The sequence below is a fragment of the Herpailurus yagouaroundi genome, unplaced genomic scaffold (genome assembly GCF_014898765.1).
Source record: "Herpailurus yagouaroundi ecotype Mexico unplaced genomic scaffold, PumYag 100, whole genome shotgun sequence".
NCBI classification, from domain to species: Eukaryota; Metazoa; Chordata; class Mammalia; order Carnivora; family Felidae; genus Herpailurus; species Herpailurus yagouaroundi.
Genome location: NW_024412391.1, coordinates 27257305 through 27284584, shown reverse-complemented (window position 1 = coordinate 27284584; position 27280 = coordinate 27257305). Strand labels below are relative to the sequence as shown.

The 27280-nt window shown below is 41.8% G+C and overlaps 1 protein-coding gene across 6 annotated transcripts in view; it reads left to right on the top strand.

Moving 5' to 3' along the window:
• The window catches only part of ST7 (suppression of tumorigenicity 7), a 201380-nt gene extending 174398 nt beyond the window's left edge, over window positions 1-26982 (top strand). For 3 of the 6 annotated variants that reach the window (XM_040472166.1, XM_040472168.1, XM_040472165.1), the window contains 4 exons: window positions 6640-6790; window positions 15870-15962; window positions 18788-18927; window positions 19992-21042. In XM_040472166.1, coding sequence (XP_040328100.1) covers window positions 6640-6790; window positions 15870-15962; window positions 18788-18927; window positions 19992-20111 — 504 coding nt within the window. In that variant the 3' untranslated portion in view covers window positions 20112-21042. Of the gene's footprint in view, window positions 1-6639; window positions 6791-15869; window positions 15963-18787; window positions 18928-19991; window positions 21043-26628 lie in introns of those variants that run through there. The other 3 variants (XM_040472167.1, XM_040472169.1, XR_005789230.1) reach the window with 2 other exon arrangements.
• Window positions 26983-27280: the final 298 nt, after the last annotated feature.

Here is a 27280-nt window from a genome sequence, read left to right as displayed (position 1 = left end):
TCATGTGTCTCTTTTTCTTTTGACCCAGTTTTTTCTGTTTCTCAAAGTTTGAAAACCATGGAATAAACTCTGAGTGAAGGTCACACTCTGGAGCATATCATGGAAGACCTGTTTACAATCTACTTTTCCTGCTTCCCTTGGAGAGTAGCATAAAACCTGAGTTCCAGTGACCATTTATGCAGCCCTGCTCGAGCTACTTAACTTCCCAGTGCCTTCATTTTCCCATGTATAAACCAGGAATCATATTATTTGCGTCGCAGAGCTTTTGTAAGGCGTACCTGAGGTAACACTTGATTCTTGTTAGTGCTTCGTCGGTGTCGGCAGTGACTGCCATGTCAGTACTTAAGCTCCTCATGATTACAAGCATATTATGCCCCTTCATGCTTTGGTGCCTCTGCCCAGCCTTGCAGGGACTTCTGCCCCCCTCCCCAACCCCCGCCGTTGTTGGAGGTAAACTAATTTGTTTAGTAAGACTGACTCATTCTTTCCTTCTTCTGTGAAACCTTCTCAGACACAACGCCTCTCATTTGCTACCAGTACTAAGTCAAGTTGACCCTTAAACAAGGCAGGGATGAAGGGTGACAACTCCCCATGCAGTTGAAAATCCACATAGAACTTTTGACTCTCTAAAAACTTAACTACTAAGAACCTACTACTATTGACTAGAAGCCTTACCAATAACATATCTTGTATGTTGTATGTACTGTACACTATATCCTTAGAATAAAGTAAGCTAGAGAAAAGAAAATCATAAGGAAAACATATTTACAGTACTATAATGCATTTATTGAAAAAAATCCACATGTAAGTTGACCCACACAGTTCATACCCATATTGTGCAAGGGTCAGCTGTACGTACCTCTTATTAAGGCGGTCATCGTGTTGAATTTTATTGTTTCTTTGTCTTTACACACACACAGACACACACACACACTCCTACAAAGATTAGGGATCATCCATCTAGGGACCTGACCAATTCATGCCCATGCCCTTTAGGTGCCTTTGAGGTGTGCTGAAGGTGCTCCCATAGGTGTGTCATTAGAGTACCCTGTGGGAACTCCCATATCTTTCCTTGTGATGCGCTGTGGACATTCCTGTATCTTTTGAACGTAGCAGAGTAACTGATGAATAGGTAAGTGAGCCAGCAAGAAGCAGCTACCTTGTGAAGAGGGCCCCTGAGTGGTGATTTGGCAATTCAGCTTGGCATTGTGCTTGTTTCCAGATTGGTTAGTTAGGGACCCCAGTAACCAGTTCTTTTCAGCTGACCTACCACTACTGTAAAATTGCTGAAGTATTTAACCTAAAAACAGACTCCGTAGTTTATGGGACACACACACACACACACACACACATACACACAGACAAAGAAACATAACTTACCTCCACAGTAATATGAACGTTTCATTTTTTTTGTTGGCAAAGGTAGCTACTATTTAGTGAACGCTTAGGTGCCAGGTACTGTGTCAATACTTTACATGTATTATCCTACATAATCTTCAAAAGTTAAAACTGGAAAGATGTGTATTTTCATTATTCTAACAGATGAGCAGACTGAGGTTGAAAGAAATAAGGTAACTTGTCCACGGTCTCAGAATGGAACAATAGAGCCGGGATTCAAACGGTGGGTCAAAATGTCAGCGGGCAGGGGGCATGGTGCTGTGCGTCTCATTCCCCATCACAGCATGACCCAAGAGAGCCATGGGTACTTGTGGTATTTTTGTCCTGTTCCAATGTGGGTCTTACTGAGTCCAGGGAGTAGGCAACATTGAAACTCAAAATATATAGCATGTCTTCCAAATAGCACTAGTTTTATTCTCTGAACTCTTTACTGGTATTTTTAAAGCATCTTTTCTGGGCTTTTAGCCTCTCTCAGGTTTAGTTGTACCAAAGCACTGTAATCATACAGAAATTACTGTCCCTGGTTATCTTTTTGTTTGTTTGTTTGTTTGTATGGCTTGTTTTTGTTTTCATTGCAAGTCTAGAAAAGAGGTTTGTATTACATATGTACATACACACATATGTACATATATATATAGAGAGAAAGAGAGAAATAAAAATGACTTATTACAGAAAACTTAGAAAGCACCAAAAAAGCATAAAAAGAAATTAATCTCACATAAAATCAAATATTTAACCACCAATAACATTCGATCTGTAACTTTCCAAAGTTTTAATACCCACATATATATTTTTAATTACCAAAATCATAATCTGTATGAAACACTTATTTTTTTCATTTGGCAATATATCATGAACATTTTCTCATGCTAGTATTCTTCCACGAACTGATTTTTGGGAGCAGCCGGGTAACCATCATCTAAATGTGCTAAAATTTACCTAAATGTATTGAATTTACCTAAGTTTAGCTAAATGTGCTAAAATTAATCTATACTTTCTCATTTTGTTTGTTTCTGTTTTTTTCTAATGATTCTCATATGACTTCTGTTGTTGGTATTTAAAAATCCAAAAAAACCAAAAAACAAAACAAAACGGGGTGGGGTATGAATTAATTCCTTGACATTAATATCTATGGTGAAGTGTAACCTTGGGATCATTTTCACTCAAATTGTTATAGAATTTTAGAACCTTAACACAAGAGAACTGAGCAGTCACCTGGGGTGGCCTCTGATGGGCCAGATCTCCTAACAGGTGAGCTGTCTCTGCTTAAATCCCTCCATAAAAAGGCACTAATCAGCTCCTCTTTATATGTTCTGACTTTATATGTTCCTATGGACATAAGGAATCATACTCTGACAAATAGGTTTTGAAAGTTGCTTCCGAAAACTCTAGAAGCCTGAACTTCAAGATCAATATGATTTGAGAATCTGGGAAGGAAGTTAGAGGCAGGGTGGCGGCAAGATAGCACGGAATGCTGGCTTAGCTAATAGGAGCCAAATAATTATTACGGACAGGCAGAGAGTGTTCTCTGATTTGCGAGCTACAGCTATTCTAATTGATTTCTGCATATTTGTGGATAGGGATCTGCCCTCTTCCATTTATTTTTCTCTTGACAAGTAAGATGTGAAATGTTGTTCCATGCCTTTCTAATTTAAACGTTGCACATGTTGAGAACCGATCTTGCCAGCCATTTTTAAGCCTGGCCAAAAACATAACACATTGTTGTTATTAGCCTTCATCATCTGGTTAGAGCCAACATTTTGTTTGGAACTATACTGGAGTATAAATCTCCTTTATAGGCATAACCTATTTCTGCCATAAAGTAGATTCGATGAGAAGATAACTAAGTGTCCTTGGTGAGTTGCTCTGGTTAGCCTCATGAGGCTGATTAGAGCAAGGATGCCCACTTTGAGAGACTTGTTAGGAAGTGAGATTCATGCTCTTGAGGATCTAATGATTCAGCTGAGGGGAAAAGCACATAGATAACAAATTTAAGGCAATGTGTGAAAAGTACACATACACAAAGATCAGATGCAGCTTAGAGGAAAAACAGAGCATTACCTCATGACCTGATTTTGGGCTATGGACGATGATGTCTTTGAAGCCATATGTACCACATTCAGCCTGCAAGCTGAGTAAACCATCTGTCTCACACACATGTGTACTATTTTCCAAGTATATTTAGATGCCCTGGTGGCCAACAATGCTTTTAAATGAATTCTTGCTTTATTACATTTATTGTAGCTTTTTGCCATATTGTGTATTTTCAATCGATAGATACTCTACTTATAATTCCTATCATGGGTGTCTATAAAGTTTTTTATGTTAAAAGTTGTTTTAGTTACTTGAAGATTGGAAACTCTCACTGTCTACAACAGCGCTGTGCAGTAGAACCTTCTATGTTAACAGAAATGTCTCTGCATTGTCCAATATGGTAGTCTTTAACTATATGCTGCCCTTGAGGACTTGGAATTATGGCTAGTGGGACTGAAGAAATGAATTTTTAATTTTATTTGATTTTAATCAATTTAAATTTAAATAGTCACATGTGGGAGATGCTACCATATTGGGTAATGCAGATCTATTATATCCTTTTATAGGTAATTTTCTACTCCTCTACACACACACAGGTTTTCTTTACCCCGCCCTGACCAAATGTTATGGCCAGAATTCATGATCCCCAAAGACCACCAGGGAGCTGAGTCCGACGCAAAAGCAAAGAGCCTGTATTCGAGCTAGCTCGAGCTCAATCCCCTACTTGCACCGACGCAGCGGTGAGATACCTGACTTTGTTTCAATGTCTACCCACAAATGTGGGTGGCTACCAGGCCTACTTCTTCTCAGGGGCCCCTATTCCTGACAGTTCCTTAGGTCAAGAGAAGAGTTCTCTTGTAGATGCTTAATGCAATCACTTTAAAAGGCTTTCCTAATCATAGAAATAAAAAGAATGGTAGTTTACACTTTTCTTTCAGCCACCATCTGATTCTCAGGGACTTGAAGAAGTTTCTGTATAACTGGGCCACATGCACTAATGGTTTTCATATTTAGTTTGTTTCAGAGTTCATACAACATGTTCTTTCTTTAAAAATTGACTGTTTGGTAGGCAGCGTGGCTATAAATAATTATTAGAAACTCAGAAATAAAATCTTATCCTAGGGCTCATCTTAGGTAAGAAAATTTCCCTTTCCTTTGTTCTTTTTTTTTTTAATGTTTATTTTTGAGAGAGAGCGAGCAGGGGAGGGGCAGATTGAGAGGAGACACAGAATCTGAAGCAGGCTCCAGGCTCAGAGCTGTCAGCACACAGCCCAATGCGGGTCTTGAACCCACAAACCATGAGATCATGACCTGAGCTGAAGTCGGACGCTTAACCAACTGAGCCACCCAGGCGCCCCACCCTTTCCTTTGTTCCAATGATTATGAAGAGTAACCAAATGATTTTTCTTCTCTTACTCTGAAACAATTAATTAATACAATTAATTAATAGCACTTTACCCGTTCTATATCTTTCTCATGACTCATTGCCTTGGATTCTTTTAAGAACATCATGAGCAGTGACAACATACAGTGTAATAGCTTCGTTTGAGGTAACAAGATCATGAGAGGATAGCCAAGTATCTCTGAACATAAAATTCACCCTGATATTTATATTATGGTTGCTATTCATTATAAATGTAGTACTGGTTGGATTACTAGGTAACTCAAAATTGTAATTTTCCCCAAAGGACTTTTGTTCTGCACTGTTTGAAAACAAGATGGAGGAAGACAGTGACTTGTAGAATTTAAAAAGCCATATGACCAAAAAGTTCTTTTGGAACTCATACTTGAGAAGTTCCCATTAAAGCAATAAACACCTTTCATGGACCAGTCTGGGAAGAGGTCTTCCTATGGGGGTCTTTCTGTCGAAGGAGGGCCTTTTATGCACGCCCCACCAAGTGAGATGGCTGTACTGCTCTTCTCTGCTACACTCTGGGCAGGCAGTCTCACTTTTTTTGCCCTTCCTGATGTGAGGCCTGAGCTTAGACATCTCTTCGCGGAACAGAACCAGAGTGAGGAAAGTTTCACTTGCTGAACCAGGAGGGCAGAATGTGTCCTCCTGGCTCCTGCCAGGCAGTGCATCCCAATACTGGGTGCACCAACAGGAGAGGAAGCTTAGAGGCAACTACACTCAGAGTGCCCAAAGCACATAGATCCCCAGTGAGATGATAACAGAGCACTGATAGGTGTATCATAACCTCCATCTTGTATACCGGGATTCTTCCATTCTTCACCCTCTTTCGTAAATTCCACTGACAGATAAATACATAGGCAGTTGTTTCTGACATTAAAGTTGTTGAACATCTCTTCTCCTAGCACTTCCTTTTACTGTGTTTGTCCCATTTTCATTAAACACATCCCTCCATCATCTGCTGATGTCCATTCTAAAGGAGATGCATGGATTGTTGTGATGGTGGTGGTGTGTGTGTATGTGTGTGTGAGGAGTGAAGCCCAGGGAAGAGCCAGCCAGCAAAAAGAAGTTAACATTCGCAAGTATAAAACACCACCCTAAATTTGCTTCCCTTTCTATTCTGTTGTAAACACCAAAGAATTCATTCTGGCCCTGTGCTCCCATCTCCTTTGTGGAAGAGAGGAATGAGGAGGCATAAGCTGAGGGCCCTTCAGACTTTGGGAAAGATCTAAAAGAACAGTATAATTTGGGGTCTGTGCCGTTCCCCTCCCTGGGGTCTTCCTGGGCTCAGGCTGCCACACCTCCTCCCTCTGCATGTGAACAACGATGTGTGGCTCTTTTCACAGGACTAGGTCCTTCTCCTTGGTAAGTCTGTACAGAAAAGTTAATGGGCAGTGCTAGTCAGTCTCTCTAGTACAGTCAGTTCAGTCATATGACTTAACCTTCATGTGTCCATTTTAGGTATTTTCATTCTGGTTACAAAATTATATCAACTTATTGTGTCTTCTAAATTTTCCTTTTTGCCGTTTGAGTCTCCATATATTTCGTTGATTAGAGTATCTTACCCTCAAAGCCTCTGATCTTCACTGTAGGAAACTAGTACAAGGCTAACTATCTGTTAGCAAACTTTGGGTTGCTGGATGATTTCATAATTGCCTTCAAATGTACTAACAAGGATGCAGGTTTGATGAAATGCTTATGAGTGGTAGCTTTAGAGAAATCAACCTCTATTCTCAGTATTGATTTCCACGCTACTAATGTATTAATGCATCTGTCTCCTGCCTTTTTTATTTCAGTACCTACTAGAAATGAAAAGCTTAATTCTACCCCCAGAACATATCCTGAAGCGAGGGGACAGTGAAGCAATAGCATATGCGTTCTTTCATCTGGCGCACTGGAAGAGGGTGGAAGGGGCTTTGAATCTTTTGCATTGTACGTGGGAAGGCAGTAAGTAATTTTCTTTCTTTGAAACATTTTTTTTAAGAGCATGAAAAGATGCTAAAACTGTTTTTACCCTGAATGTTCATGATGAATAATGACGATTTGCATATCTATAGCTCTTCTTCTCTGCAATGTTCTATCACTGAGAGATGATGGTTAATGAGGCTCTTCAGTTCCCCAGCAGTGGTAGGTGTTACTGAGGCGATGCCATCCTTAAACCTTAAAAAAGCAAGTTTTACAATAGATGGGATGAATCTGGACTGTTCTGGCAGAGGAGCATTCTATAACTGGAAAACCCTCTTTGGAGACCCGGACACCCCCTCACCATCAGGGGAATCTTTGGCTTGGGGTTAGGCCTCGGGCTGGGCTCTGACTACCACTTCTGGATGGCTTTTCCAGAAGGATTGGCTAAAGAGCCACAGTTATCCTCCAGTGGAGCTGGGTCTGCAGTTATGTTTCAGAACAGGAGCAGTGACCACAGGACCCTCGTGTTTGGTGACAAGTGGAGCATTGGTGTGTTAATGGATAATGCCTATCGGCTAGATGTAGGGATAAATCGGTCTGAGTATGTGGCAGGCATAACCGTTCTATGAAGGAGAAGAGGCTGTAATTGTCGGTGAGACAACGCTCCCTGTCCTGGAGGAGCGTCTCATCTAGTTGGGAGGAGTCACCAGCACACAGCAGCTGCCCAGTGATCTTTTCAGAAGGGAGAGGTCTGTGGGGTGGAGGAGTCATGGGTAACCTTATAGGTCATATGGAATTTGAACCAAGCCTTGAAGAACTAGGACAGTGTCATAAGCAAGGACACTGTGCTAAGTGGCAGGGCTGTTTGGAAGAATGCAAATTGAGAGGAAAGGCCCAAGACTACAGATTATTGGACAATATGTGCATTGACACACTGTTATTAGTTTAAGCAAAACAAATGCAACATGTAGCATGGGATGGTTTTTTTTTTTTTTTTTTTTTTTTTGCCCTCTCATAGGGAAACAAAACAAGTATTAATCTTCTGATAATTTTTTCTTAGTTCACTCCTACTCTGATCAGCCTCACAAAGGAATGTCTTTTTAATCCCTTTCACTCTGTTTATCTTTGCTGCTTCCATTTTTATTTTGATAATCTTCTGCTCTTCCCTTTTCCTGCCCCACCCGAATCCAACAGGAATCCAAATTGATGCAGGAAGGGGGTGGGGTTGGGGGGTGGGCAGCCACAGGGAATGGGGTAAAAGTAAGTTGACAGAGATGGGACTCATGTTGACTGAAAGTTTTTTGCTTAGTTTTGAAAATCTTCTTTAGAGAATTGATAGTGAGTTTACTTAAATAATTTGCTATTTATAACTTGAGTGATGTTGACTTGGTTGATGCTTCCACCACCCCCCCCCCCCCCATAAGTGTAATAACACACTTCAGGTGTCCCGGTCCTATGTTAAGAAAGCTCACTCCACTGAGGGCATGTGTAGGCGTGTGTACAGTCCCCACTGGGTTTGGTTTATTACTGCATTTAATGTGTTCTGCCCAAAAAGGACAAAAGGAATTTTTGTTTAAACACAAGAAAGAGATAGAAAAAGCCTAGCAAGATTGAACATTATTGGCCTCAACTAGGGTTAGTTGTGGAAAAATTAAGTGGATTGATTGGCTAACCAAATAAAGATATAGTCATAGATTAGCATTTGGGAAACATAGCAAAATTGATAAGAAAGTTACAGTTGTATCGAAAGGATCAAAACAGGGAGGCAAGAAATGATAGAGACATGGTGTTAGGAATGGCATAACCATAAAAAAAATCCCCTCAGGAATAACTGGAAATTTTGTTTGGAAATGAGTTACCCATATAATCAGATAACAATGGGGAGATTCTCTGAATCAACTGGGAAGGACAATGAGATCTGAAAAAATGTGCAGTAACCTGGTGAGCTCCAAAATCTAGCAGAGTGGGAATGTTAGGGGAATGTAATTACCTCAGATTTTATTGGAATGAAGAGAGGAGATGAATATTTAGACATAAACCAGGATAGCAAGGCAGTCAGGGACCTCAAAGAAAGAGAAATTCTGCATTTGATCCTTACGGATAAATAGAAACCACTCCAAGGAAGTTACACTACTTACTATTAAGTTTTTGAAAAGAGAGTCCTACCATGCAGTTCTAGATGGGAACTGTGTGAGTGCTTCCTAGGCACAGGTGTCTTGGAGAATACCAAGCACCTTCAAGAGTGGGCGTACAGCTGGGTAATTTACCAAGAGTTTCATGTCCATCATTTCGTGTACTCTTCCTGACAACGTTCTGAGTTAGACCGGAGAGAGAGAGAGGTGGCCACCTCAGTTGTGTAAGAGAGGAACACGGCCATCGAGAGGAGTGGCTTGTTGTAAGTCTTGCAGCCCCTGTTGGTGGAGCTAGGATGTAAACCCAAGTCTACTTTCTCTTCAGGCTTCTTTTCTATAATAACCAGCTATGTAGCTTTTGCCTGAATAGGTTAAGCATAAGAGGATCAGTTATCTCTGAGACATTTGCTTGGAAGCCTTCAATTTACACCACAACTTATAGGCTCGGGAGTACTTACTCCTCTTCTAGTGTTTAGAAAGTTCATCATTCTATATAAAATTGTATTTTTGCTGTGTAATGTTGACTTAAATATTTTAAATGTAGAATGAGCCCAATTTTATAAAAAATAAATTCTACATATAAACAAAGGAAAGAGACTGGAAATAAATGCATCTTTAAGTGGACTTTAAGAGATTTTTTCCTTCATATTTGTATTTTTCCAGTCTTCTCAACAAGCATATGTATTTTTCTACAAGCACATATATGTATGTTTCACTGCAAAGTTCTAGTTTTTTTTGTTTGTTTGTTTTTTTGTTTTTTTTTTTAATGAACAAAGCTCTAAATCTCTCATGGAATTTAGAAGAAAGAATTACCACTTTAACTTCAGACAGTCATGTGCAGTCTTTTGACAGTGCTTCCTGACCTGTGTCCATTCTGAGTTAAATTAAATGGAGGCATCAGAGTTTGGATTTTAAATCAGAGGACTTGGATTACAATTCCGACGTGGCTACCTGTAGTGGTATTTACTTAACACACCCAGTTTCTCAAAACTGTGAATCACAGATGATATCGATTGCCCTCTCCCCACCCCAGGGTGTTGGGCTTCAAGGCAGTTGCTCTGGGGCAACTACAGTAGGTGAACCGCTCCATCTCCCTCAGAGGTCCCTCGGACGGCCTGTGCCAGAGTGCAGGAGGCTGCACTTCCTCCAGTGCACCACGTGGTGGCGCCTTTTGACATCACCAGCCTAGTTTAGGTTTTGTCCTTTACATCTTTTCTAGTTCATTCTGAAATTTAAGGCCATTCCCCAACTCCCTTTCAACTTCCCCTTTTCATTAGAAAGGGAATTCAGGGAGGAAGGTAACAGTACCTAATTTCACCAGTTCCCATGTTAAGAATGAGTATTCTTTTAGTCAGTTGATCTTTTGGAGATTAAAAAACATTCTTCTGTCAAAAGTGTTGGTTTAGGAGTAGGGATGGAGATTATATTTTGCTTTGCGCTTTAATGAGTTTATTATGAGCGTTAGTCATCTTGTGGAATTAAGTGAATTTCCCACCAATCAGGCTGAAATAACTCACATTTTTGATAAAACCCCAAAGTCCAGCTGATGCATGGCAGAGATTGTTTGGGTTTGAAACATATGGTGGTTAAAAAAAAACCTGAGTCCTCAACCACAAATACATCAGCATTTCAAAGGTTTCTAAAATGTTTGATTCATCACTATCCCAGCTCCTGAAATTGCACAATATGTTCCTCAAAGTCAAGATAATCAAGAAAGGGGAAAAGCTTTAATTTACAAGATTTAAAAATATGTTTCTTAGGTCATTACACAGCTGCCACCTTATCTGAATTACACTTATTTTAAACACTGTAGGTTCTGGTTATCCTCACACACACACACACACACACACACACACACACACATTTCTGCAAGTCTGAGTTGAATATACAAAATGTATATAAATGAGGGATCTCATTTGAACTGGGTCTTATTTACAACAGTATTGCGCCTTATGGGGCCCTATTTTAAATGGCACATCTATGTTTTACCTATATTAAATACTGATGTGGCCTTATCTCCTTCCTACCTCGATCTTTACAAGGCTCGTTTTAGCTGTATTTATTTTACAAAGCAGGGTAGTCTGCTGACCGCAACTATGAACTTTAAGATTTAACTTTCTTAGTTCTATATATCAGAAGACAAGTATGCCATAGGATAAATCACTTAGCCTTTCTTTGTTTCCGTTTTTTCCACTTGACCATGTAAGACTCTTTATTTTCTTTTTGGAGATTTTTTTCTCCCCAAAGAATTCACTAAATAATGTATAAGATTTAAAGGTGGTGTTTTTGAGGGGGACTAAGGCAGAATATTTCCTTTGAGAGGAGAAAATGGCCCTTTGTTGAAGCATAGGATGAAATTCTGATTCTAATTTATTCTCTTTGAACCTGATAGTAAATGCTGCTTGCTGTAAGATGTGGTCCTTGGGGCATTTCCTCTAACCAAACCTTTCCTCCAAAAGGCTGGCACCTTTTGGACTGCTAAAGAGAGATTTCCCCACCACTCAGCCCATAGAGCTAATGCTAAATTTTATAATTTGGGGAGAAAGCGATGCTCTGCTAAAGTTTCTGGTCATAGTTAACTTACTGTCATAGCCAGTCTCCAGATGTCATGCAATGCCTCGTCACCTACTGCCCAGTAAGACCAGCTTGTCCCTTTCATTTATTCTATCTTGGTGATGGGCCATAATTTCAATCCGCCTGAGATTTTAAGAGGAAAATTGTGTCTCTTCCTGATTGTGCATTAGCTCACTTATTCCTTTATTCATTGAACATTTATTGAGCGCCTCCTTTGTGCCAGGCGTTGTGTTGGAGAGACCAGGATACATAAGACTCTTAAATGCTTTGAGAGAAACATTAATATGTGTGTGTGTGAATACACATATGCGTCTGCTCCTATATAGTCACATATACATCTAGAAACACACACACACACATATAACATACAGTGTGCCCACAGGCAGTACTGTCATGGAAGTAGGAACAGAGTGTTCAGGTGTTGATGGTCACCAGCAAGTTAGTGAATCTCCTATAAAATTCCAGAATTTCTCTTCAGAATTGGACTGGTACATCATTTAATCAAGGGAGGGTGATTTTCCCAAGACCACATAACTAGTGAAAGAATGTGGATCAGAACCCAGGCTTTTTGACTTTAGAACTCTTTATTATTGTGCCCAAATGCCTCATAAAAGACAGCTAGCCTTTATAGCCAGTTACCTACTTTACATTCAAAGGTGACAATGTAAAATTTGTATTTTGATGATAGTTTTCTGCTCTGTCATTTGCACTTCTAGTTGTTTATAAACAAGTAGCATTTTTACTTATTAGCAAGAGTATGACCTGATAGAGAAAGTAGGAACTTTGGGTTCAGTAGAAAGAGAATGTAAAGAGAAACCTAACCTTTATTGGGCCATCGGGCCCCATGTTTAGACACTTAGTTTCTTGAAGCCTCTCAGAGTCTGTAGTATTCTCATGTTTACAGACAGAGAGACTGGACACAGACTAATGACCCACCCAGTCTCATACAGTTGTTAGCTTGGTCAAGTTTAGCTCATCCTTACCTGTCACCTCCATGACTCCTTTATTAGATATGCACAGCATGGGGACACCATCACAGGGAAACTTCCACGCTGATTTTCATTATTATTGGATCATCTGTTTCCCACCGCAGGCAGTGAGCTCCATCAATGCAGGGACAGTGTGTGGCTCACCTTTCTATCCCAGGCACATGAGGAAGCACTCACATTTTAATAAGGTGGAGCTAGGATTCAAACTCACTTCTCACTACTACAAGTAATCTGTCTATATAAAGTTCTTTGAGATCCTCTTTGAAAAAGGCCAACATAGACAAAATATCCCACGTTATCTTCTATCCTTATCCATATAGTGGGTAAGATGAGAGGTCACTGGAAATCAATGGGAAAATTGGGAATCAGTTTGTTCATGTATCTATCCTTCTGTCCCTTCTTTGGTTCTGTTAATTTTTTTCTCCAGGATTAGTATAGGGTCTCTGGTGAGCACAGCACTGAAAGGCATGGGGCTTAGAAAATGAGTCTGGTCAGGGAGAAAAGACAGCAGTGTAATGCCTCAGACTTTGCTGTGGGGGTCCTATGTGTTCATTAACTGGCTCCCCATTTCATTTTGTCTCTTCCTTAATGGCGCAACAGAAGTCAAGGTAGGAGAGGTGACGGCACATAGAGGAAAATGCAGACATGAAATGCTGTTCGTGTATTATGCATTAACCTGGAGTGGCCCAGCTTTTTTGTTTTGTTTTTAACCAAATACATGTACATTTTTAATGCCTCTGAAATGTGTGTTTTTCCAGACAAAGATTTTTAGGAGCTTTGTAGTCACTTAGGAAATAGATAAAATTAATAAAATAGATGCCTCTTTTTTTTTTTTTTTATTAATTCCTCTTTCCACCATCAGATCAGCATGTAACTACTTGCACTTGCAAAATTTCTGGACATTCAGCTAAAGCCACGAGGTTCTTGTCTTCTCAACGAGGGGATCCGGAGGTGGGAGGTGAGGCTGGTGGGGCTTCTGTAGTGCCTCTTGCTGCTCTCCCCAGACCTCCACTGCTTATCTCACACTCTCCTGGACCCTGCACAGCAGGGTGGCTGAGGGATAGAATTGCAAACAGAAATTGTATTTGCTTTTGTTTAGTGAAGCCAAAAAGCTTAATCTTATTTTCTGAACTCGATGTAAATGACAACTGACATGAGAACGAAATTTTTAGAGCGCCTCAAACATCTTTCAGTCGTGGAGGTTGAGAGGGAGGGAGCCATGGGAGGGGGTGAGGTGGGGAGAACAGTGCAGGACGAGTGTGTGTGTGTGTGTGTGTGTGTGTGTGTGTGTGTGTGTGTGTAAGTTGTATGTAACCACTCTCTCCACCCTCTCCAAAAAGACCAGAACTGATTAGAAGGAAAAGACTAACTTGATGCACAGAATCCTGTATGCATGCCAAACACTGCAGAAAAAAAGATCTGGCATCTGACTGAAAAGACACCAACCAACCATTTGATTTCTATGGTTGAACACTCTCAAGATCTTGCACTCCTATATTTCACTTAAAAAATTGCTCCCTGAAGTGCAGACTGACTTCAATTTTGAGTAAAATTTAGCATTCAAATTTATAGCCGCTTTGAAAAGTGAGGGTTTATTTACATCATGTGAACCTGAACAGATTCATAATTACAGCAGCCCTGTCGTGCATAGAGAATCTGGGGTAAAAAAAAAAAATTCCACGTAGGTTTTTCCACATTTTTGGGATGCTTTCATAGCAGCCTTCATTTATGGGAAACGGTATTAAAATCCTGCCATACTGCAGTTTAAATTTAAACACACTGCTTCCCAGAAGAGATTTTAGCATACCCTGTTAAGGCACTGGTTTTGTTTTGTACTTTTTTTCCTCGTCTTGCAAACCTATTGAGACATACTGGTTCCTCCGAGTGATGTCTGCGTGCTAACAACCTGTGCAGGGAGTGCCTCTTGTTAGTTGCAGTGAGCAGAAGCCATCTTTGTGTGAAAGAAAAGTCTGATTGAACTAGGGTGAGCCTTTCATTTTAAGAAGAGTTAAAGTCTGGGGTGTTTTTAATGTTTTAATCTCCGTTTAAGAGGTTTCTGTTACAAGAGGAAAATTGATAACATTTTTACCTCAGCAAACTGCCAGCACACTGGCTCTGCTCTAATCCCACGTTTCTAGTGATTTATATTCTCCATGGCAATGTGCTGTAACCTCAGAGTGATACCACTGTGGTGTAGATTGACTGCATTCCAAATGCTGGAATCACATACATAATGTTTTTACTTTTAAATAATATTCAGACACCAGAATAAATACCATATGTGCACTGATGCTGGTTACAATGGAACCTTGTCATTTCTTGTGAGGGAGAACATTCTTTGTTTCTGATTCCCATTTGAAATAAGTATGCAAAAGATAAATACGTACATTGATGGCATTTTGAGAAGGTGGAGGTAATTACACAGCTGAGGATGTAGCTACGATTCCTTGAAATGCAGCATTTAAGACTAAAAAGATTGTTGTGTTGCCCCTACCTACTCCTCTTTGATACACATGAAAGCAAGGATTGTTATGTGACCTTGCCAATGTAGGGTGTCATTTTTATACTTTACATGTACAGCATGCTGTAGTTAAAGGACATCTGTTGAAGAAAAATTACTCTGTGAGCACTAAGTTCATAGCAACAGTGAGACTAACATGCTGATGACATCGTAACAGGGAGAGTAACACACGTGATAATGGAAAGGGATGGATTGATTGGAAAGCCATAATTCAGTGTGAGACCTCATGTTATCTGAAGCCACAAGAACAAAATTTAGGTGGCCTGACATCATCAAAACACAGATAATCAATCTCTCCAGATCCATTTTTCCCCCCACATGGTATTGAAGATTGAAAAGTTTCATTTAAAGTTTAGAAATACCTCCCAAGTCATGCAATTTTAGGTTTGCACTTTTGTCCATCTTGGTTGGAATTCTCATCCACCTAGACATGTTTTTTAAATAGACATGGTAGAATGCCTTTCATATTTGTACATCTATAACAAGCTTCAGCTAGTCAATCCACATTTGCTTCTTGGGGAAGCATTTCAATCCAGGTTTGTGTTATTACTATCAGTTGAGCTATATTGAATTAGTGCTTGTGACATTTTAATAATACTTTGTAGATGAGGAAATCCTGGGCATTGAGCTGATGGCTTCCCTACTCCCCTGCACCCTATCCCCACCCAGTTTTGTGAGGTTTGCCCAGAATGTATAGTGTGAGATAAATGTGTGAGTCATATATCATAATGCATCTCTGACAGCTTATCTGGCATATAACTCAGAGTTTGGGTAACTCTTGCATCCTTTCTGGGAGTTACTTGTAGAGCTGTTTACCATTATAAAAATGCTCGAAAGCCCCTTTTTGAAATCGAGAAGTTATGAGACAAATATTGAACCTCTAACATATTGTCTCTCATTTTCAGCTTTTCGGATGATCCCTTATCCCTTGGAAAAGGGACATCTGTTTTATCCTTACCCAATCTGTACAGAAACAGCAGATCGAGAGCTGCTTCCATGTAAGTCTCACTTCTGTATTCCTCTCCTCAGCCAGTGAGGGTGGTGTGCACGAATGTGGGGATGGGAAGAGGTGGGAATGATAAATGTTTACAGTGTTCCTTGTCTTTTATTACTCTTCTCCCAAGCCCTGTCCTTACTGGATAGCATATGCATTAAAATGAGTTATGTGTGTGGGTTTGGCATCCTGCTCCTCCAAGTCCCTCCAGATTCATCAAAGGGAAAGACCTCCAAGGACTTAAATTTAAATGAAGAGCTATCATGTACCAGTTGGCCTGAGCACAGAGACCCCTAGTTCCAGGCTGATGTGAACGGGCTGGTCCACTGTGCGTGGTTCCCCCTTGCGTGGCCCAGCTGTCAAATGCAGTCTGCACAGAGTGGAGTTTGAAGAGGAAGCACTGACTTCAGAGGGTGCTGCACATGAGTCACGGATGAGAGGGCAGTGCCAGGACGCTGGCATCATTGCCAGAGGCAGAGTCGTGGGGCAGGGCGGGTGTGCTGTCTGTGGTGATGCAATGCTCTTGGCCAGAGGGATTTCCCATGAGCAGCTCGTGGATGCACATAGTGGGTTGGCATGACATGTGCAGAGCACACGTGCAGCCTCAGCACTGTATGCAGCAAGAAGAGGGGGAACCCTGCCCTCAAGAACCTTACAAGCTGGCAGTCTCTTGGTCCACACCGCACGTGGGAAGAATGATTTGGTTTACTGTAATACGACATTGTTTTGACAAGTCCTGCTAAATAGCTATTATCAAATCATACTGTATTCGGGGATCCTGTCCAGGCTCTTCGTGTGGCCCTGACTTAGGACATATTTTCCTCCCTCAGATAATAAGCTCCAAATTTTGGCTATTCTCTCTCCCTTGTCCTCTCTCCTACCACCACCTCTCTTTGACCCACCCGAGGTATAGCCTATCTCAGAGCCCAGGGGAGTAGTGTTAAGTTTGGAGCCCTAGGTGCTCCAATAATAAATTGTGCAATGCCAATGTTATTGAGCCTATCATAAATCCCCAACATGGTGGGGTCTGGGTGCAAAACGAATTGCTCTCTTAGACTGAAGCAGCGAGAGGTGGCTCACCTGTTTCCTTGCTGGCCCGAGGCAATGTCATGTTTGTTCCTTATGGAGCCGGGAAAGTTCAGTGATGCGTTGCTCCTTGCCCAAGTTTTATTGTGAAAATGCCTCACACTACATTAGATTCTATTCCAGAAATTTCTGTTATGTGTGCCCACACTTTACCTTTGGACTCTCCTTCAGGGAGACCCTTGTTAAAATTTCCATTTCTAGTAAGAATGGCAGTTTTCTGAAAAGCACAGTTTTAAAATGTTTTCTTTGAATCCAATTAAGTTTCCATGGGACTAGATTCACTATTAGAATGAGATTATAGCTCTTAAAAGAAACTTCATAGGAGTAATCTTTATGAACCTGAAATAGAAAGTTATGACTCTCATTTCTTGAACTGAATGCAGTCGCCCAAAATCTGATCTCCCCTCAAAATCTTTCGGGGGTTGGGTGTTGACAGCAAGGATGGTGTGGATACAAAGAGGGCCAATTGTTTTAAATGCTACCCACGTTTTGCACTTTAAAAGTACCCTTGTTGGACATTAGGCCCCAAGCGTGCTTGTACCTTCTTTCGAATCCCAGCAGGTAGATGGCCCGGATTCAGGTGTGCACACTTCTTTGTGCTCTGTCCCTCCCTGCTGTCTCCACCCTCACTTTCAGGCCAAGCGGGTTATAGTTTAGGGCTGTAAGTAATGAGAGCTGAACAGTCGCAGAAAGGCCTTCAGATCTTGGATTTCCTGAAGAACGTGGAGCACTTGGACCCTCTCGGTTCCAGTGGCAGTACTGCTCACAGGCAGTTTTACAGCCCCCTCAGCCAGGGTGCCTGCAGCTGGGGCCCCTCTCTCTGCACAGGCCAGCCTTATCTCCCCTGGAGGGCACCCCCAGCGCCCAGGCTGCTCACAGCCACACGGTGAGCAGAAAGCAGGGGGTCTGTTCCCTTGGCATTGGCACCACCTGTTCTTTGGTTTTCCCAAACCCAACATTTGAAACTTTGAAGTTATGGAAGGGGGTCTAAAGAGCACCAGTTTGTTTTGTTTTGTTTTGTTTTTGTTTTTTGGTTGTTTGGTTGTTTTTGTTTTTGTTTTGTTTTGGTTTAGGTTTTTTTTTTGGTGATTGTTGGAAGTGTATTTATCATTACGGTTCTCCTACAATTGTGCCGGATGACCCCTGCAGCCTTGATTTCCAACCTTTGCAGATTGAATTGGCCACCATGTGAGGTCCTTGCTGAATGTCTATCAGGGTGGCTCCCTCCACTGACAGACTTAGAGTGTGCCAGGAAAAAATACAAGATAAACTAATATCGCCTCATTATAATGACTAAAATATTACAGGAAGGTCAAAATCTAGAGAGAAGATTTTTTTTTTTCCCAGTAGACTTAGTTTTGGGTTTTCCGGGTTTTGTCCAATGAACATGTATTTTATAATGTGAATAAGGTTTTGTTTTATTTGTGTTTCCTTTTGAGAAAGTAATACTATGTATTAGGCGTAGAGTGTGTTACTGTTCCTGCCCCAAAATATGTAACATCCTCAAATTAGCCCTATCATGCCTCCCAAGTAGAGCGCTCAAGGTTGAACATGGACTTGGGAGAAGCAGATAGGCAAGCCAGAGGCTGGCTCAGATGTTGGCTCTGGTTCATTCAAGTACCCTGCCCTTTTCATTTCCAAGAGGCTTCAGCCACAGTTCTGAAGAGTCAGTCCCACGTACAGAAATTCCCTGAGGATGCATTTCACTATGGCACTCATGTTTCCGTCTGCATTTCTCCACAGCTTTCCATGAAGTCTCAGTTTACCCAAAGAAGGAGCTTCCCTTCTTCATCCTCTTCACTGCTGGATTGTGTTCCTTCACAGCCATGCTGGCCCTCTTGACACATCAGTTCCCGGAACTCATGGGGGTCTTTGCAAAAGCTGTGAGTATTTGCCAAGAGGGGGGCCTGAGGGAAGGGACATGGGAAGCCAAGGGAAGCCAAGGGAAGGAGAAGAGACATGAAGGAGTGTTGTGTAGAAATGGATATACCTGTATTGATTGTTTGCTCACTGTTTAATTTTCATCTTCATCAGTAGAATCAAAAGGTTGAGGGTCAAATGAGAAAAGTGTAGGTTGTTTGTAAATGCATGCCTTGCCTGATTTCACAAAAAAATTACCAGGTTTCAAGAAAAGCATGAAGCCTAAAAGGATTAAATAAATAATTAAGGGAATCCTAGTAAATGAGAAAATGTATGGGAAATTACTCAGTTTTACATAAGTTGAATGACATTATTTCTAATCTTTAGATATTGTGAGTCTTTCGAAACTTCAATAAACATGAGATTTACATTTTCAAAGATGATTTCAATAAATATTTTAATGGGTACAAACTGTTGGCTTGTTGGGGGAATGAGCTGAGAACGTGTGAAGGGTTCGTAATTAAAAAGTATATTAAGAACTTGTATTAAGAAATATACAGATGCGACATTTAGAATATGGAAATCCAGTAAGAGTCTTTAAGTAGGACTGTGGAGAGGAGCTTTAATAATAAGAAAAGCCATCTGCATTGACAATCAAGAGCCATTGTTTCCTTGTTGAAAACCAACCATTTTTTTAACGTTTATTTTTGAGAGAGAGAGAGAGAGAGACAGAGTGCAAGCGGGGGAGGGGCAGAGAGAGAGGGAGACAGAATCCGAAGCAGGCTCCAGGTTCTGAGCTGTCAGCACAGAGCCCGACGCGGGGCTCGAACTCACAAACCGTGAGATCGTGACCTGAGCTGAAGCCGGCTGTTTAACCGGAGCCACCAAGGCTCCCCGAAAACCAACCATTTTAACCTTCACATGCAGTGAGGATAAGTGTAAGGATTTTGCCACAGATGGGTTTCAAACAGAAGGAATAAGGAAAAGAGTATCAATGCTTTTTCCTGGAACTCCATTCTGATTTCAAGGCGAGTGGAGTCAGAAAGGATGATTTCTAACGTGGCTGGGTGATTTAATCCCTTTCCAGATGATTGACATTTTCTGCTCGGCAGAGTTCAGGGACTGGAATTGCAAGAGCATTTTCATGCGTGTTGAAGATGAACTGGAAATTCCACCGGCACCTCAATCTCAACATTTCCAAAACTGAACTCATCACGCTCTTCCCCCACCACCAAAACCACCCCTCCTCCTGTATTCCTGACCTCTGCCATTGCCTCTGCCATCCACCCAGTTACTCAAGCCAGAAGCGCAGGAGCCCTCCCAGGCTCCTCTCTCACTCTCCACACCCTACCTGTCTCACTCCCAGTCTGTCGGATCTAACCTCCAATGCTACTAGGCGTTCAGTAAATGTAATTCATCCCTACTTAGCCCCTTCTCTCCCCATAGCATCTCTCTCAGTTTAGGTCTTGTTATTTCTTGCTTGGACTCCTCTGCCAGAGTCTTAACTGGTCTCCTTGCTTCCAGTTCCATCCCTGCCAGTCCTTCTCTCGTACTGACACAAGAATGATCTTTCTAAAATGCAAGTCTGAGCATGTCACTTCCCTGCTTGAATTTCTCCAAAGGTTTCCCACCAACTTCAGAATAAAGTCCCAGATCTTTAGCAAGGCATGCAAGGTCCTTTACAATCATGCCTTCCTTGCCTCTTCGGCCTCATCTCTCCCACCTCTTGCATAGACACTGCTCTTAGACCATAGTGACTCACCACTCCCAGATGCACAGGCTCTTGTACACCTCAGTGCCTTTGCACGTGCCTTTTGCTCTGCATGGAATGCCCTTCCCCATCACCACCTTGGCTTGTCCACTCTACTAACTCCTCTTCACTCTTTTACACTCAGCTTTCTTTCTAAGTTTCTCCCAAGCTGAGTTAGAGGTCTTTCCTCCGTGATCCCACAGTACTCTATGAATACCTATATTATCACACTTATTGTACTATAATTGTTAAAAACTTGTCCGTCCCCCTTTTAGAATGTGAGCTCCTTGAGAGCAGGACTGTGTCTTCCTCATCTCTGTATCCCCAAAGCTTTGCACAGTGCCTTGCACGTAGTAGGTTTTCAATAAATGATTATTAAATAAATAAATGGTAGTGGTTTCTGCAGAAAGAATCACTGTAAAAATCAGATACAGTTTAGCATTTCTCCTCTTCTTTTGTAATTATAGTCATGGACTCTTAGAGTTGAAAGGGACCTTAAGCTGCCTTCAAGAGTAATGGGATGGAGGTCATTTAGACTCTTCTTGAATGCTCTCAGTGATGGGGAACTTGCCTACTTAACATCAAAGCCCATTTCATTGTTGGATCACTCAGAAGTCTTCTTTATATAAAATATGCCTTCCTCTAATAGCCACCTGTTGTTCCTATCTACCCTCCAAAACTATACTCAACAAGTCTCCTTCTTGCAAATTCTTATGACAGCTAATACATTCGTGGTGACCTCTGACCTCTGACTCTTGGTAAAACATCTCAAATTTCCTTAAGTCTTCTGTATATAACATGATTTTTAAACCCAGAACGCCCCATGTTGGATGTTCCCTAGTTTATGGACCTCCACTATTCATTATTATACTCCCAAGCCAACCTCTGAGTAAAAATAGTTGCCAAAATTCTGAATAGACTAGAGTTTAACTTAGCAAAATTTAAAATAGGAATATATTTACAATAGTAGACAATTATATTTCCTCCTTTTATGTTCCTCTCTTAAACATTTTTTAGAGCATTTTTGTAAAAATATGTCATTGTCCCAGTATTTTTCAGTAAACAAATAGCAGTTGGTGGGATTTTGGATCAGAATAGAGATTTTCACCCTCTCGTGTGAAAAAAATTCACTTGGCCCCACCACCAGAAACTCAGAATATTGAGTGCTAGCACCCAGAAATCTGTGTTTTTAACAAGGATTCCAGCAGGTTCTGAGTGAGGTGTTGAGCACCATACCTGCTTCTAGGAACACTGGTCTCTAGCAAGCTGAACATCTGAGCAGCCACTCACAAGTACGTGGTGCTGTGCCAGTGCCACTGGGGGGAAGCTTTCGAAGGTGACGGATGTTTCGCCCTGGCTGTACCTTGGAATCACCTAGGGAGCTTACAAGTGACTAATGCCTGCCTCCTGACTTCACTGGCCTGGGGTGCAGCATGGGCATCTTAAGTTTTCAGATGCTTCCCAGGCGATTCAGGTGTGCAGCCAGGGCCGAGACCACCATATTGAATGAAATGACTAATGGCCTGAAACTGCATTAACCAGGGAAGGGTCTGGGGGAGTGGAGGATAGTAAATAGAATACAACTGAGTGTCCCTAGAAAAGGCTCTACTGGCTCCAGAATATCAGTGATGTGTTCATTATGGATCATTTAATGTTTCCAAAGCTCTGGTTTTGAGTCTAGATCAGATGATTGAATAAAATATCATTTTGCCTTATGGTCCTCCAATTTTATACTCTACCGAGGTGCAGTAGTTTGGTCAGCTACTCATAATAACCAAATATAGTTTAGATAAATTTGCTTTTAAACCTCTGCCTGGAAGATCACATTCATCTTGCCCTTCCTGAAGGTTTAACAGTTTCCAAAATGTTTAGAGAGACTTTGTGGGGAAGGAAGATGGATGGCCTGAAGGAGACAGGCACCGTCCCTCTCCCCCGACCTTGTCCCCAGAGTCTTCCCCCATGTTTTCACCCTCCTCACTGCTGCAGGCCTCTCATGAAGCCCCCTGCACGTTATCGCAGTCGCCCTATAGGCTTCCCACAACCATTTGCAGCTTGTGAAAATGACTTTCTCAGCCCTCGCCTGAGATAATATCCCTGGGATAATGACTTTTAGTAGATGCAGAGAGATTGCACTGGCACCCCCCAGGCTACATGCAGCTTGGGAACTCTCCAGTGTGTTTATATGTTGATATGCAGCCAGTAAAGAAGCCCACAGCAAAGTGGGAGCCACTGGAAAATAGTAAAACGAACGGCTTCAACTGGCTTTCCCCCCTAATCTAATCTACCTCAATGACTTAAGACTAACTCTTCCTAGAATGTTTGGTTACTAAGATAAGGTTGCTCATATAAATAAGTTATCGTTCCAAACCCAGCCCCTCATAGAATGTGGGAAGGTCAGCATTTTGACCCTGTCTGCTTTGAAGGGCTCTGTCTTTCCTCCTCTGATCTCTCTCCTTCACTGAGACTGAGCCCCCTGACTTCTGACTCTCATCTTCACTTATAGGCCTTGACCTCTTTGAAGTCTGATATTGATTACAGTGAAATGTCAATTGTCTGATTGCATAGGGCACCTGGAACTTATTCAGATAAGCAGAGGCATTTTGAATGTTAACGAAGCATGTTGGGAGCCATGACCTTCTTCTAAATAATGGTGTTTTGGGAAAAGGAGGATCAGGCGATTGAAGTGTCACTCTCTCTTTTTTATTAGTTCAGTTGCCTTTTCTCACCATAAGACACTGATTGAATCACAGTGCGTTTTGGACCATGTATCTCTGCCCTCTGGACAGAAGTTTTGGATGTTGAGATAGACGAGCTGTTCCAGGGGTGCCTGGTGTTGCTCATTCAGACTAAACTTTTCAGGCCATAAATTTCCCGAGTCTGTAAGTGAAACTGCCGTTTCTCCATGCATTGGTTGAGTCTCTGGCCAAAAAGTATTGTCTGATTTTCAAACATGCAAACAAGTATAAATGAACATCCAAAGCAAGGCATGTTCCCCCAAACTTGTTTTTTATACCTCCTGATGAAAGCCACTAACCTTTATCTGGTTACTGAATGAGAGGGCTTATCAGCTTCAGACGCCTCATTACCTTGTATGCTTCTTCCCTGTGGGAGAGGGATGGGGAAGAGGATGCAGGGAGGGGTGCTGAGGAGGGAGGTAGCTTAGTAGTAAAAGGTGCACATCCCTACTTGGGTGCTGCGAGAGAATTAGGATCTTTATGAAAAGGTTCTGGGGATTCTTTTCTCAATTCTCCCAAGAACAGACCGCTCTAGATATGAGGGAGAGCAGTAAATCATCACATATACTGGAGGTGGTAGGACTTCATTTCTCTTGCGGAACCTTATTGAGAAGTGCAGGTGAAGTTCAAGGAGTCAGGGCCCACTGTGTCTTACTGTGCAGTGTGGGAAGAGGGGCAGTTACAGACATCAAACAGGGTGGGAGATTCCCCTCTTGATTTCCAGAGGCCCCACTTTTGTTCTTTTTATGCAAGTCAGGTCAGTGCCCAAAACAAAGCAAACAAACAGGCCTTATTTTGAAGCAACTTTGTAACGACCTCTTCATTTGCTCTGCTACCCAAGCTGAGGCTCCTTGGTGTCCCACATTTAGTGCGTGAAATTGCCCAGAATACAGACCATGAGCGATGCCTTTCATCTAACCACAGTAGCTCATGCTAGTATTCAGTAGTTCCTTACCCACTCCATCACAACTTCAGTGGTTCTAAATCTTTTTTAGGTCAAGTCTTTAGGATATGATAACTTCACCAGCAATATCACTTGTTTGGTGAGCCCCAACTAACAACCCCTGTCAGCATCTCTGGTTTATCCAGACTACGTCAGCACCTGGCTCCTCTTTATGGAACTAGGATTATAGGCAGACGCTGTGTTTTATGGAGCCTTAGTGGTCTCAGATTACAAACAAACAAAATCTCAAAACTAGGGTTTTAATAAACAAACAATCTTCTCATTGCTAGGATTTTACAAACTCTGTCATCAGCAGCTTGGGTAGTAATTACTCATTCCTGGGCCACAGGGAGAGCATCCCACATGGTTCTGTGCATGTAACAAAGGACAGTTTCAGAAGGTTACCAGAAATTGCCATATATCTAAGACCCACTTGATGAAAGAGCCATCCACATTTGCTCAAGTGCTAACATGGCTGCCTATTTCTTAACTCCAAACCCAAGGTGGCATTCAAGGCCCTCCCCAGAGTTCTTCTGGTCACTTTTAAACTCTGCACTATTGAGCTAAGCTGAATTATTTATCCTCTTCTGAGCATACCAGTTACTTTCCCATTTATGTTCCAGCTGCTCATTGAACCTGGAGGGATCACCTGCTTGTATTTCTCTCCTGCCACCCTTGCTCCATCTGCATCTCTGACATCCCAGCCATCCGTTGTGGTCTATTTCAGTTGCTCCATTTTAAGTTTTTCCTGATTCTTTCAATCCGAATGGATTCCCTCCCTTTTCTGAATCCTCTTGATGCTTTTATCTTCCATCTTCCATTCTATGATGGTCTATCTGGTACTATTACTTTGTTGTGTAAAGATCTCTGTGGCCACCTATCCCTCCCCCTTGACCCTAGGCTTTGAGCTCCCTGATAATGGGAGTTTGTTCCCAGACTCCTTTATATTTCATCCAGCACTTCGGTGCCTTACTGAGTAAATACATTTAATTGATGTAAAAGACACAGCATGGGGAAAGATTCCAAATCTTACACTATCTTGAGTTTCCTCACTCTAATGTCACACTTAATGGTCCAGTTATAATGTGTCACAGACCTTCCCAAGTAGTATTCTACTGCTTCTTAAAAACAACTAGAGAAAAGGAAAGATTCTGAGGTCAAGTGAATTTTGGAAACTTGCCTGCCGTACCCCTTATTGAAGACCTGAAGTCATAGAACATATGGCCAGTGGAGGAGCCTGTTTTACTTCATTAAATATACTACTACTTTGACCTCAGAACCATGTTCCCCCTCTGCATGTGTATTTACATACTACCCTTGGTGGTATAGACTGTGCTCTGCTGAGGATAAGGGATTAGGACAAAGAACACCACAGTGTAAGAACCAGGTATTGAACCCTAACGAGATAATACCTTGGTTCTAAACAGATGGAGAGCATGGAAACCACCCAGACACCTCTGTCTCATATGGGGCTCTGTTAGGGGACCTCTTCTGCCAGATGCTGAATGGTTTGAAGAATGAAGCTGATTCTTCACAAGAACATAATCAGAACAAATTTGAGGTTATGTTAAATGAGTCTCAGGCAAGGCACTTGGCTTTCTTAAAAGGCACTGTTAATGAGCATTATTCTCTAAATGAAAAGCAGAAAGGAGTTTAGAAACCAAATGAGAGAGCTCCCAAACATCTCCTCAGACAGCACTTCTTCAACAAGGACATGTCATCCATGGACTGGCCAGTTTTCTGCCCTCCCCCAGGCGTCCATGATGCACTCCACTAAGCAGGTAGTTCAGAAATGAGCATGGGCTACAGAGGTGTTTCGGAGACAATAGGATCCCAAAGCAATTTACAGCCATGTAGCAAACTTGCCTTTTTGAAATTGCCTTGTCCACTTAAAGTGGGTTCTGTACCCAGCTAGGCAGGCAGGTGATCTAAGTTGTCACCATCTTTTAACTCCTCAGCCTACTTGTCACCCAACTGTCAGTCCCTTTTAATGGCACCTGTAGGGGCAGCGCAGATCCTGAAGACGAATTGGAAGGACTGGGGACTGTGGGTCTGCTGTCAGGAGTGAAGGGGGCAGCAGCAGACACTTCTCCTCCTTACCTATCAGAGCTGGGGGTGGGGGCTGGAACTCAGGTGTGGTCATCAACTATGTTTCCCATAAACATAAATATAAAATTGTGGCCTTTGATACTTACATGATACCGAGACTGAAGATGCAAGTGTAGGTTGGAGAGGTTCATTTTATAGCCTTGAACGAGTTCTCTCCTGACTCTCTGCCTTTCTGGTTTCTTTGCAGTTCCTCAGCACTTTGTTTGCCCCCCTAAACTTTGTCATGGAGAAAGTGGAAAGCATCCTCCCATCCAGCCTGTGGCACCAGCTGACGCGGATCTAGGGAAGCCCACCCGTCCTTCCCCTCAGCTCACCCAGCGGGCTGCCACTGTCTCTTTGTGCCAACTCCTCGTGGACCGCAAGAAAGCATGACTTTGAAAAAGGGAAGCCATTCCGAGATTTTAAATCATTCATGGACTGTCTGTTCCATATTAAAAGCTGTTTTTGTTGTACAAAATTCATTGATGTTCAGTTCTATTATATTTTGCCTTCAGAAAAGAAAAAAAAATCAAAAATAAACTTTTGTGTATTGCAGCAACCATTTGTGTCTTCCAGTGTCTTCCAACCTTAAAAGTGTTGGTGTCCCAAATAAACTTATGTGTTTACATTTCATTTACTAAGGACCCAGATCTTCTGAATGTCCCACAATGGTTTTCTTTGCTGATGGAACTCATCCCGGGAGGCCCTTAGTACTCCTATATACAGTCGGTGGTTTGGAAAATGGAATGTCTTCGGCAAAAATATACCATCTTTTTCAGCCCCAAACTGTCGTTCCTCGTAGGTCACATGCACAAAACCAGCTTCCACAATGGCTGACGGGCAGCATGAATGAAATGAAA